We start from the raw sequence: 11122 nt of genomic DNA on the forward strand, positions 1-11122 counted from the left end.
TCTGGATTAAAAAAAACACTGAATCAGAATGTCTTTTATAAAAATCCAAATTTGAAATGGTGTTAATTTTGATTTTGATCGTATGGAGCTGAGTGTTTTCTGTTGTCGTTTTCTTGCTGCTTCCTTCAGGAATAGCTGCACTGACACTTTAGGAGAAGCTTTGAACATCTATGTGCACCTTGTTTTTGTGTCAAATCACATGAATTTGACCTGAAATGTAAAAACAATCACTTCTGAAATATCCTGAAACCACAATGTGAGGGAGGAAACACAGAGGGCTGCTTCTTTCGTTAATGAGAGAGCTCAGTGCATTTTAAACATGTTCTTGAACCTCCTCGAAGTGAAGCCGTTAATGTTACTACGACATTTGACAGGGACTCACATTCGTGTGTATGTGTCTTTTCCCACAGAATATCGGATTGGATAGAGCTACTTTTGTGGAGTGGGTGCAGCCAGGCGTGCTGCCTGTTGACTGCTAATACTACAAAGATAATGAAGCCCGCAGCTCTGACTGGCTTGTTAATCAGTGAAGGCTCAAGGTAAACTAAAAAAAAATACTTGGATTTAGTAGTAAAAATTTGGAAATGTCCTCAGAGTGGGGATGTGGAATATGACTGTTTGAAACAAAGTGTTTTGTGGTGTTTAGATTAAGCTAAGAGTCAGATTAAGAGTCAAGATTGGACTCCCTAACCCACATCCAGTCCAAAGAGCTGGTGTTTCCAAACCTTTGACTGACAGTGCATATCAGTGTGGTTTGTGTTCCCAAGGTCTGATCCAGGATCTGTGGAAGTTGCATCTTTGGGGAAAAGCCACAGAAGGTTCATCTGATGAAATCAAACGTAAGGAGGACTTTCCAAATCTCTGCACGCCCGTGCGGTGTGTTGTGTGCAGGCTGATTACAGGTGTGTGTTTGATCAGAGCGGTTGTTGGCTGGAGGCTGAACAAGTCAGCAAGCTCACAGACAGATCCAAAAATAGTGAAACAGGATTGTACAGTGTGTTGACGTCTTCTTCCACTCTCAATTACCAGCATCGCTTTAGTTCTCAGTGTTGATACTGTTTCTACTTTAAGGAACATTAAACTGCAGAAAAGTAGTTTTTGTACACACCGTTGCATTGTGGTTACATGTAACTACATTTTTGACAGTACATATATTTTAATTTCTATTTTCTGATGCTTTTGTTTCCACTACATTAATTAGAAAACTATAAACCAAACCCAAACCCAGAGTTTAAAATATAAACTGTTGTTTCACAAACTAATTTAATTTAATGCAGCAGGAACAATAATCCAATGGATTAATCAGGGGTGTTTTGTTTTGTTTTGAGTCTTTGCTGATGATTTATTTACTTCAATAGTATAATGGTTTTGTACTCACGTATTTAAAGTATTTGATTTTATTTTACTTTTGACAGATTTGTTCAGAAATGAATCTTAATCTTTAACCAGAATCAGTCACAGTAACAGATGTCATATATAATTATTATTATTATTATTAGTAGTAGTAGTATTAAGTAGCAGGGCTGGACAAATTAACAAGAACACTTTGAATCCAATAGAACCGTACTGGCAGAAATAGTAGTTAGTGTTTAATATATTAGTGCGTATTTGTTCCACATTATGACACAATAAAAAATCATTTTTGCTTGAATGTAAAGTCTTAACAATCCCCACCCCCGCTCATCATGATAATGCAGTTCAAATACAGCACAAAGTTTATGATAAGTTTGATTCACTCTTTATATATTGGCCCGGTAGGCAGCGGTGTTTACGCACCAGACGCCTTTCTGTCTCGTCTTTATTTGCATCCATCAGTCTCTATCCTGTGGCCGGGCAGCACCTGAGGGCGCGCAGCTTATCGGCTTTCTGTGTTTACCGCTCAGTCCTCACCAGTGAGGAGAAGGCATTAAGCTGCTCTGATGGACTTTAGCGCTGTTTGTCCCAAACAGCAGCTCAGCTGGTTAACAGCTCAGACTGACAGGCTTCAATCCGAGCCCAGAGACCGAGAGTCTGGCAGGGAGCGGAGCCGGACAGACGCACCGATCCAGCAGATAACGAGGATATTTAGTAGTTTTTATTCGTTCTGTCCGGTCTCGCTGCACCAGTTTGTACTTGTGCAGGTTTTCCCCTCAAGCGGCTGCTAAATTATTCGTGCAGTTTGAGGTTATTTTGCAGGCATCTCTTAAAATGTCCCAACAGAGGAGCATATGAGATTATTGCTTCAAACCCCTGTCATTCAAGAACTGCTCCGTTTTCACCCACGTGTCTGAGGATAAACCGGGTCTGGGCTTTGGTGTGTGTGTGGGGGTTTTAGTAACTGTGTCTCCCGCTGTTTGCTCTCAGTCTTAGCTGCGGTCTCACATTAGGACTTGAGTATGTGGGTGTAATTATACGAGAATGGGTTTGGGAAACAACTGTTCTCAGGCCACAGGAACAATTACTCCCGGGGAAAAACAGCAATTGATGCTCCCCCCCTGCCTAATTTTCACACAACTTTCATGATGATTTATATTCTTAAGAGTTATTCCAGCAAATATTGGAACTTTCAGCGATTTTTCAGGTTTGGTCTGAAATTGAACCCTGTGCGTAACTTTAGCCCTCATTTGTGCGTAATGACCAATTAGCATCTCCGATTATCGCCTCGATTAAATAAAAATCCTCTTCTGATATAAAACATCATCCGCAGTCATTCTTTAACCAAACCTATCCGACCTTTGGGACTGTCAGGCATCTTTTTATTAAGAAAAAGGTTAGGCCGTTAGTTTCCTTGATGTCTTCATATGAGTGTGTTTGGTCTAACGTCCCCAAAACTTGGTTGTTCAGTGGAAAATGTTTTACAATAGAGAAAAGCAGCAAATCCTCACATTTGAAAAGATCGATGTAAAATCGTTGTCCATGAATTATCTGAACTATTATCAGTTAATCGTGTATTTTAGCAGCAAACCAACATCTGACCAAAGTAAATTTCCTGTGGTGTGGGATCATTTAGCTCCAGTGGGCCTTCACTAAACCCGAGCAAAAATATTCCCGTCACCTCCCTGTTAGAGTTTTACTTTCCTCTGTTGTGCGTAATAACGACCTTTCGATTCCTAAATCTTATCCTATCACTGTGATATTCCGGTGTTTTTTTCTGTGCGTGCTTAAATCACCGTCTAAATATTTATTATGAGATCAGTGTGGTCGTTTCCCGTCCAGGATTAGACTGTTACCTGTGAGAATAACATCGGTCTGGGGCTGAAATAACACCCCTACACTGAAATAATAGGCTACAGGACACAGCCTCGCTCCCTCCTCAGCACCGGGCTCCCCCTTAACATTCCCCCGTCCATTTTCCACATCGGGATAAATGGTGAAACTTGTAGCAATAATACCCCCTCCTTTCACACAAACGCCTCCCCGCTGCTATCACCTCCAGCCCGGCTGCCCCCGAAGCCTCTCGGCGGGGATCTCGGAGAGCCTTTCTCCCCGAACAAAAAAGGCCTCCTGAAGGGGAACAAAAGTGACCACATTTTTCCTCCATGTCCCCTTCTCCGCGCAGAATAACCCACTGCCTGTCCCTCAAATGGGAATATTAAGACGTCAATCTCACGGCCCCTGTGCGCTTTTGTCTTTGCCGAGTGCCCGGTTCTGCCTACCACACACCTTTTGTCCGACAATCCAATAAGAGCCATTATTCTCGGTCCTTAGCGCGGCTGCAACTCGCTCTTCGGGGTATTTTAAGTGCTTAATCGCGTCCTTTAAAGGACCTCAGATGGAGAATAACTTCCTTCTTTCATGTCGCCTGGCACCCGGACAAAGAGTTCCTGTGGCCTGGCCTCCTCCAGCAGCTCTCCCCTTAATATGTTTATGAGCAAAATTTGTCACCATGCATCTGATTTACTTATGGGCACAGTGACCCCTCCAATGAAGACATAATCTAAGCTATTATTATTAATAATCTTTCTTTTCATTACCTACGGGATAATACACTTTCAGTGTTCAGGCTCTCTCTCATCAGCACACTGAAGGTTTGAAAAGGACTCGGTCTTTTTAAGCCCAATACAGAATCAAAACGCCTCCTTTCGCTTTTCTTGCATTTATTTGAATAGATGTGAAATAGACTAAAACAATTCTCTGTTGAACAAAAAAAAAACAATTTAAAGCAATTCAATCTCCCCATAACCTAAAAATATACCATGTTAAAAACAAAAACATCGAAATGTTTGAGTTCAAATAAGGAGAAATGCACAGACTTGTGCGTAATTCCCCATGTGCCAAGCAATTAATGGACCACAACATAAAATTTCACCCAAGCTGAAACGGTTCAGATGCAGCTGTGCAGCGTTCAGCCTTTACACGCACTAATTTCGGCTGTGACACACTTGAAGTAGCTGGAAATCTGAGTGAAATTTCATCTGAAGTGAAGTTCTGTTTTCTCGGACGTTCTCACCAAGTTAACACACACGTTTAAAAGACTGTGGGTTGACAAAAAAAAAAAGAAAAAAAGAAAAAGCTCCATAAAAAGGGGCAATAATTCTGGTGAGGCTACCAGGCTCGGATTCCCTGCAGGGAGCCCTGGCACGGTGTGACCGCTGTCCCTTGGTGTGTTTGGGCCTGCGAGGAGCCGCCGAGGCTGCTCACATTTCCCAAGTTCATGTTCATGAAGGCGTTGGGGGTGTTAGACGGAGGAAGGGCGGGGATGCTGGTGTACGTGCAGCTGTAGTTGGTGTTGTAAGAGGGGCTGTTGTACGTATAGGCCGGGTATCCGTTATAACTGTACGGGTTGGATCCGTAGGGAGCAGCCGCGGCGTAGCTCTGCGCACCGCCCAGACACGGCTTCCCGTCCCGCACAAGCACCGGCACGGCGACACGCCGCGGTGCCGGAGGGTGGAGCTGCCCCGCCACCTCCAGAGACTTGTCCTGCCTCTGCCGCTTGCACTTGTATCGGCGGTTCTGGAACCAGATCTTCACCTGGTTCGAGGTGAGTTTGAGCGTGGTCGCCAGGTGTTCCCTCTCCGGGGCGGACAGGTAGCGCTGCTGCTTGAAGCGCCGCTCCAGCTCGAAGACCTGCGCCTGCGAGAAGAGCACCCTGGGTCTCCGCCGGCTCCTCTGTTTCTGCACCGGCCTCTCGGAGTCACCGTGCCCGCCCTCCGCTGCCTCTTCCCGGGATACCAGCCCGCAGCTCTCTGGGCAGGGTGGGAAAATCACATAGGAAGTATTATAAACTCAGAAACCATCATCCCCCCCTAAAGAGAGAATATTCTGCCGATTATCAGTCCACACACTGTGGTAAACTTCAGCCAATACCTGTCACTGCTGAGACACATCACAGACCTGGGACATTTCTTTGTTTCCTCTAAACTGACAACAGGTTTTAGCAAAGACTGGACATTATTAGACAAATTAGACAATAACATACAAAGACTATTAGGGAGGATACAAACATGAATATATATATATATATATATTAATGGTGAATTGTATTTTGGGGCAACGCGTTAACTTTGTAGTGACTTTGTGAAGACGCGTCTGGAAACCTGATTCTTTTGGAGGCTGTTTATGTCTAATGGACTTTTGCCTGTAGAGACGCTGTGTCTCTGAGTGGGTTCTCCTTAAAACTAATTGTCAGTTTATGGTCCACACATCATAACAGACTCCGCAGAACAAGCGCACAGCTCAAGCACTAGAAACTGTTTGACATCTGCAGATTTTACAGGATTCGTCTCTGGTCGCGGGGATCCTGGCCTGGTCCTTTACTGGGATCAGGTCTTGTTATTTTGCATTTTTGCACAGTCTGTGTTTAGGGCCGCATCTTTAAATTATTCCGGATTATTTAGACAACGATGGTTCTTTTGTTTTCTAGTTGTGTTTGATGCTTTATGTGGTTTTTAAGACACAACAGCAAAAATTAGATTTTTGTTAAATGTATAAAAAATAAACTAGAGTTTTGCTGTGGTTGGTCCAGGATACAGGTCATGTTATTTTAGTGGCTAATTAGATTCAACGTTGAAAACATTAGCTGACATTTCTGGTTAATTTTGTACATTTCAGACATTTTCTCTGTAAACTCTCTGTATTTCTAACTGCAGGATATTTTTGCTGCACGTCTCCTTTGTTGCCTTTTGTCTGGCCTTCACACAGCTTGTGCTTCAACTCACTGCTCTCCTGCTCCTCCAGCTCTGCGGCCTCCAGCTTGGCTCCCTGCAGGCCCGGGTGGACGTACATGTCCGGGGACAGGCTGGTCTCTCCACGGTCCTCCTCGCGCACGGCTAGCGCGCTTAGGTAGGCTAGGTTGTCCTCTCCGTCCGAGAAGGACGAGCTGTCCCGGGTCCTGGCGAACACGCAAGACGGCGGAGTTTGGAAATGCTGCTGCTGGGGAGGAGACCCGGCCAGGTGCTGCTGGGTGTGAGCCCGGTGCTGGAGTTCCAGGGACCCGGACTGTTGCTGCTGCTGCTGCTGCTGCTGCTGCTCCAGCTTAAGGATATCCTTGACAGAAAACGGCGTGGACGTGAGCGGGCTCTGCAGCATCATGTCATCCAGCTCCTGCTCTGAGGCATCGAGGAAATGAAGCCCTCCGAGTAACATGCACACCCCTTCTCCTTTTCCACCCCTTTTCTAACAAATAATTGAGCTTAATAGCCCCTTCGTTCGCAAATGGAGGTGCCTTAAGCCTGTGGAATCCCTCATGGCACGAAAACATGGGTATTAGTCCCGGGTTTGTCCATGCAGGTCTCCTCTCTGTCAGAAATTATGTCGAGATTTGTAAGTGGAGTTTGGACCGGGGCGAAGGAGCGCCTCTGCCTCCTCTGATGTCAGGGGGAGGGGTGTGTGTGAAATGGAAAGTCCGTGTGGGCTGGAAGGGAAACATTTGGAGAAGGGAGAGAGAGAGAGGGGGGAATAGCACGTACGTGACGTAATAATCACGTACTGGTTTTGTTTCGGACGAGTGTGAACATGGTGGACAGAATTCTGCCCCTGCCCACAGTGTTTATCCATCTGTGCCTCCTGAATTCGCCCCAGCAGAATTTGTACGCACACGTTTTGTTACAAGAGTCACGATAACAGTCCTGCCCCGACCCCAGATATGTTCTCTAGAATCTACTTCACCGCGTTATGGTTTTAAACGGTTTTGCTCTTTCCTCAGTACCTGGGGGTCCACGTGTGGGTGCGCGCGTAAATCTGCGCGCTCTTTGGAGAGACGCGGTGGCACGTCAAGCCCTTGACGCTCAGGCCAAGGAGTCAAGTTGAAACCTTTGTCCTATAATTTTACTTCACGCAGTGTATCAGTGCCATAAAACCTGACGTTTCTTATTACATCAAACATTAACATTAACATTAACATTAACAGTGGTTGGTTTGGCCTTGGGTATATGTGGATTCTGGGCCCCCGAAACCTGAGAAGTTAAAATAAAACTTTTGGTTGCAGGATAATCACCAAACTGATCTGATAGACCGAGCTGTGACTAGACTAGACTTTGTTGATTTAACTCATCTGAGGTCGCCCCCATTGGTGGCTCCTTACAAGGAAATGTTAGACGCTATTTGCTGAAACTCTTAAAGTTAAAACTTCACTGTCCAAAGACACAAAATTTGTGTGATGGCAGAACAAGAAAATCTCACATGTTAAAGCTCCAGTGGTGAACAGGCTGCAGATTTGTACCTTTTTACATTGAAGTGGGGTATTTAAAGAAGAACTCTGTGCGGACTGAACCCTAACAGGCCCTGTCCTCCTGTCTCGGTGTCTCTCCGTCCTCGTTATCGCGGGTGCTGTATTAATAACCTCCCTGGGCCGATAAGCTGGGCCCCCGGGGCAATTAAAATTCCTCCAGGAAAACTGACTGACGTTTTTAGCTCGGCCTAATCTGCTCCTATCAGCTCCGCTTTCCGTTTTGCGGCGGGACCCTTCGCCTCTGTCACCCCGCTCCCTCCGCTCTTTCTCCGGCCACGCGTCAGGTGAACAGTGGAGGACCGAGCAGGAAGAAACAGCCTGAGATGTCAGGAATAATCCGAGACTTTAGAAAATGTATTCAGACATGAACAAATCCACCAAATGAAAGTAGCTGTTCTGATCACCCGGTCTGTTGATGCACTGAACTGAGACCAGGCTTTTAGAAGGTCAAGTCCAAGTTTCCTCATGAAGTGTTCAGTTATATTTCATCATGTAAATGTTGTTTCTTGTGTTTTGTCGTTCACTAATATTTAATTTCATTTAGTTTAGTTCATTTTAGTTTTTTCTTCCTTCTTTAAAAACCATTTATCATGGACCTAAACTGACCCTAGTGTCTTTATTTGAGATATTCTGAGTTTTATTCTTGTCAGAGTGGAAAAAGCCACAAAGTCATTTTCTCTTTGACTTTGCTCGCTCAACTTTTGCGCTGTTTAAAACCTACGAAGCCTGATCACAGAAGTGTCTGTATAAGTCACAGTCAGTCAGTGGGTGTAAGGACTGGCCCCTCGGCCTGTGACAAACTGAAAACAATATCTCCCCTAGATTCTCTTGAGTCTTTCTGTTGTTCTTTTTTTTTGTTTTTAATGTAATAATCTATAATAAATACGCATATATCTATTATAGTGCCACGTCGTATATGTGAAGTTTTCTCTCTGAATGAATTTATCATAAATAACATGCAGCTTGAGGTGGCTGTAGACTGGAGCACTGTATCACTACAGAAAGAACAGTGAATCCCAGTGGGACCCTCACACACTTGTGAGCTGCCCCTGCTCCACTGTGTCCTTGCCTGTGACACCCAGCAGGTAGTAAATATCGTGCTGTGCAGATAGCTGGAACCAGACAGATATATGTGAGGCTTCCCTGCAGACTCCTCAGTGACTCTCTCCAATTCACGCTATATCATCATCAGCGCGTCCTCGTAAAAAAGTGCCAAACAAGGCAGGCTAGTGTTTAGACTGGCACATAGCCGCCTCCATTTACTTTAAATAAGCATTAAATCCAATGACGCCAGGCTGAGCGCTGTGTTTTCTGTGTGTTGGATGAGCCAACACTCTGCAGCCTCCATTGGAAAAAAAAAAAAGTGAAACTGTTAAGTGCAGAGGTGCTTGGCCTTGGCTGGATGGTTCTTCTAAGACCAAGATTTCCAAACTGGGGTTCAGCGAGTTCCAGCAGGAGAAAGTGTGAACTCATTTTTAACTGATGTGATCAAGAGCAGATTGTATACAGCATGTGGCTGTCACGAAAAACATATTTCCATAGTGTAAACTCCCATCTCACCACAACTGCAACTATTTTTGAGGCGCCAACCTTCATGGACACCTTAAACTTACTTTTCTTTTTTTTTGTAGCTTTGATTTGAGAACTTTTCTCCTTGATTTGAAACTATCCATCCTCTAGACCCCCTTATTCCTAACCAGGGTCCCAGGGATCTGCTGGAGCCCATCCCAGCTCTCTCTGGGTGAAAGGCAGGGGTCCACCCTGGACAGGTCCCCAGTCCATCACAGGGCCACATAGAGACAAACAACCTCACACACTCACACTCACTCCTATGGGCAATTTAGAGTCACCAATCAACCTGACATACATGTTTTTGGACTGTGGGAGGAAACCAGAGTACCTGGAGACTCCACACAGATGGGTTTCAAACCAGGAACCTTCTTGCTGTGAGGCCACAGTGCTAACCACTCAGCCACCATGCTGCCTGATTGAAACTAAAAACCTTAAATTTCTGTCACATAGTTTGACTTTTTGCTCCATACATTTGCTTTTTGGAAGACATGAACAGAGACTTGCTGAAGGAGAACGTGGATCATCTCAGAGCCAGATGTCACAAACCTGTTTGTGTGTGTGAACCTCAGGGATCGTATCTGGGGCCGCTGAATTTTTGTCATGTTTGAAGTGAGGTGGGAAAGCCCATAGGGGACTGTGCAGAGCGTGACTCAGATAAATGTCTGTCAGGAGAGAGGAGGTTGTTCAGCTTGTACCATCTGACCGGCCTTTACATTTAAAAACAAAAATACAGCCACAGAAATTTAGCAACATTTTGAAAGGTGAACTGGTCTGAATATAGTCAAACTCATCTTTTGTGTACTGAATATTTTCAAGAGATTAAATGTGGAAAATAACAAAGAAGATATGACCTTTTTCACACAATTTTCACTTTTTATCTTTTAGCACTTTAGATAATTTTGACACTTCTCCGGTTGACACATGCAGGAATTACAGTGAGTTAATTATGTTGATAGACAGGATTTGTTTTAAATTATACTATCACAATATTCCCAGTAACTGCAGGTGACGACTGTAACTTGGTGTGTGTGTGTGTGTGTGTGTGTGTGTGTGTGTGTGTGTGTGTGTGTGTGTGTGTGTTATGGATGGTGGAGATAACAATAGGAAATGCTACACCTCTTGTCTCCTGTCATTCACAGCACCGAGGAGGCGCCAGGCGGCTCTGGATGATTGGATGGAGAAACAGGAGAGATCATTTCAGCCATCCGCTTCAATACGGTGTGTGTGCGCGCGCGCGTGCGTGTGCGTGCGTGTGTGTGTGTGCGCGTTAACGTTATGAGCTTGTTAAAAGAGCAGTAACACACACACTTAAAAGGTGTGTGTGTGTGTCACATCGGTTCAGTGTGATGAGTCTGTGAAACGCAAACAGCAGTGATCTTAAAAAAACAAGTTTATTAGAAATTAACTACAGAATCAATTAAAACATAAATAAAATGACAAGTGAGAGAAAATCGCAGATTTCGATAAAGTAAAAAAACAGTATCTATGACATGAAAATAGATTTGACTATTTCTCCTGAACAAAAGGTAAAACGGCAGAAATGGCGATGAAACGTAAATGTTTTGTTAAATTCTGAATTTTTCTGTTTAGAGGAAAAACTTTACAGATATTCAGTAAAATGTTAGAACAAAATACATTAAATTACTTCATTACTCGTATCAGTAGCGGGTTTTCATCAGTCCAAAACATTATTTCGATTCTCAATTCAGGCTAAATGTTTAGACTAATATGGAGAAAAATATGAGCGTTGTTGAAACAAAGTTAATCATATTTCTGATACTTTAGATTCGACTCTATGTGTCTGATTGTTTCGACACTAAAATATCAGAAATTCAAAATTACTGACCTTCCTTTGATCAGTTAGTCCGTTGAAATATTATGTTTGCTTTATTTTGAAAGGTC

General features: G+C 44.0%; 1 protein-coding gene across 1 annotated transcript; it reads right to left on the reverse strand.

Annotated features, from left to right (window-relative positions):
- Window positions 1-4466: 4466 nt before the first annotated feature.
- On the reverse strand, window positions 4467-6825 carry LOC113128880 (homeobox protein Nkx-2.5-like). The gene is made up of 2 exons (XM_026304494.1): window positions 6138-6825; window positions 4467-5165 (listed from the first exon to the last, which is right to left on the reverse strand). The coding sequence occupies exons 1-2, from the start codon at window positions 6562-6564 to the stop codon at window positions 4525-4527; spliced, it is 1068 nt and encodes a 355-aa protein (XP_026160279.1). The 5' UTR covers window positions 6565-6825; the 3' UTR covers window positions 4467-4524.
- Between the last annotated feature and the right edge of the window lie 4297 nt (window positions 6826-11122).

The sequence above is a fragment of the Mastacembelus armatus genome, chromosome 1, assembly GCF_900324485.2.
Source record: "Mastacembelus armatus chromosome 1, fMasArm1.2, whole genome shotgun sequence".
Taxonomy (NCBI): Eukaryota; Metazoa; Chordata; class Actinopteri; order Synbranchiformes; family Mastacembelidae; genus Mastacembelus; species Mastacembelus armatus.

Bases quoted from the DNA above. Each gene is read 5' to 3' on its own strand.
- LOC113128880 (XM_026304494.1), bottom strand. From the start codon at position 6,564: ATGTTACTCGGAGGGCTTCATTTCCTCGATGCCTCAGAGCAGGAGCTG. The intron at 5,166-6,137 runs GTGAGTTGAAGC...CACCCTGCCCAG, and splicing joins GCTGGAGGAGCAGGAGAGCA to AGAGCTGCGGGCTGGTATCC.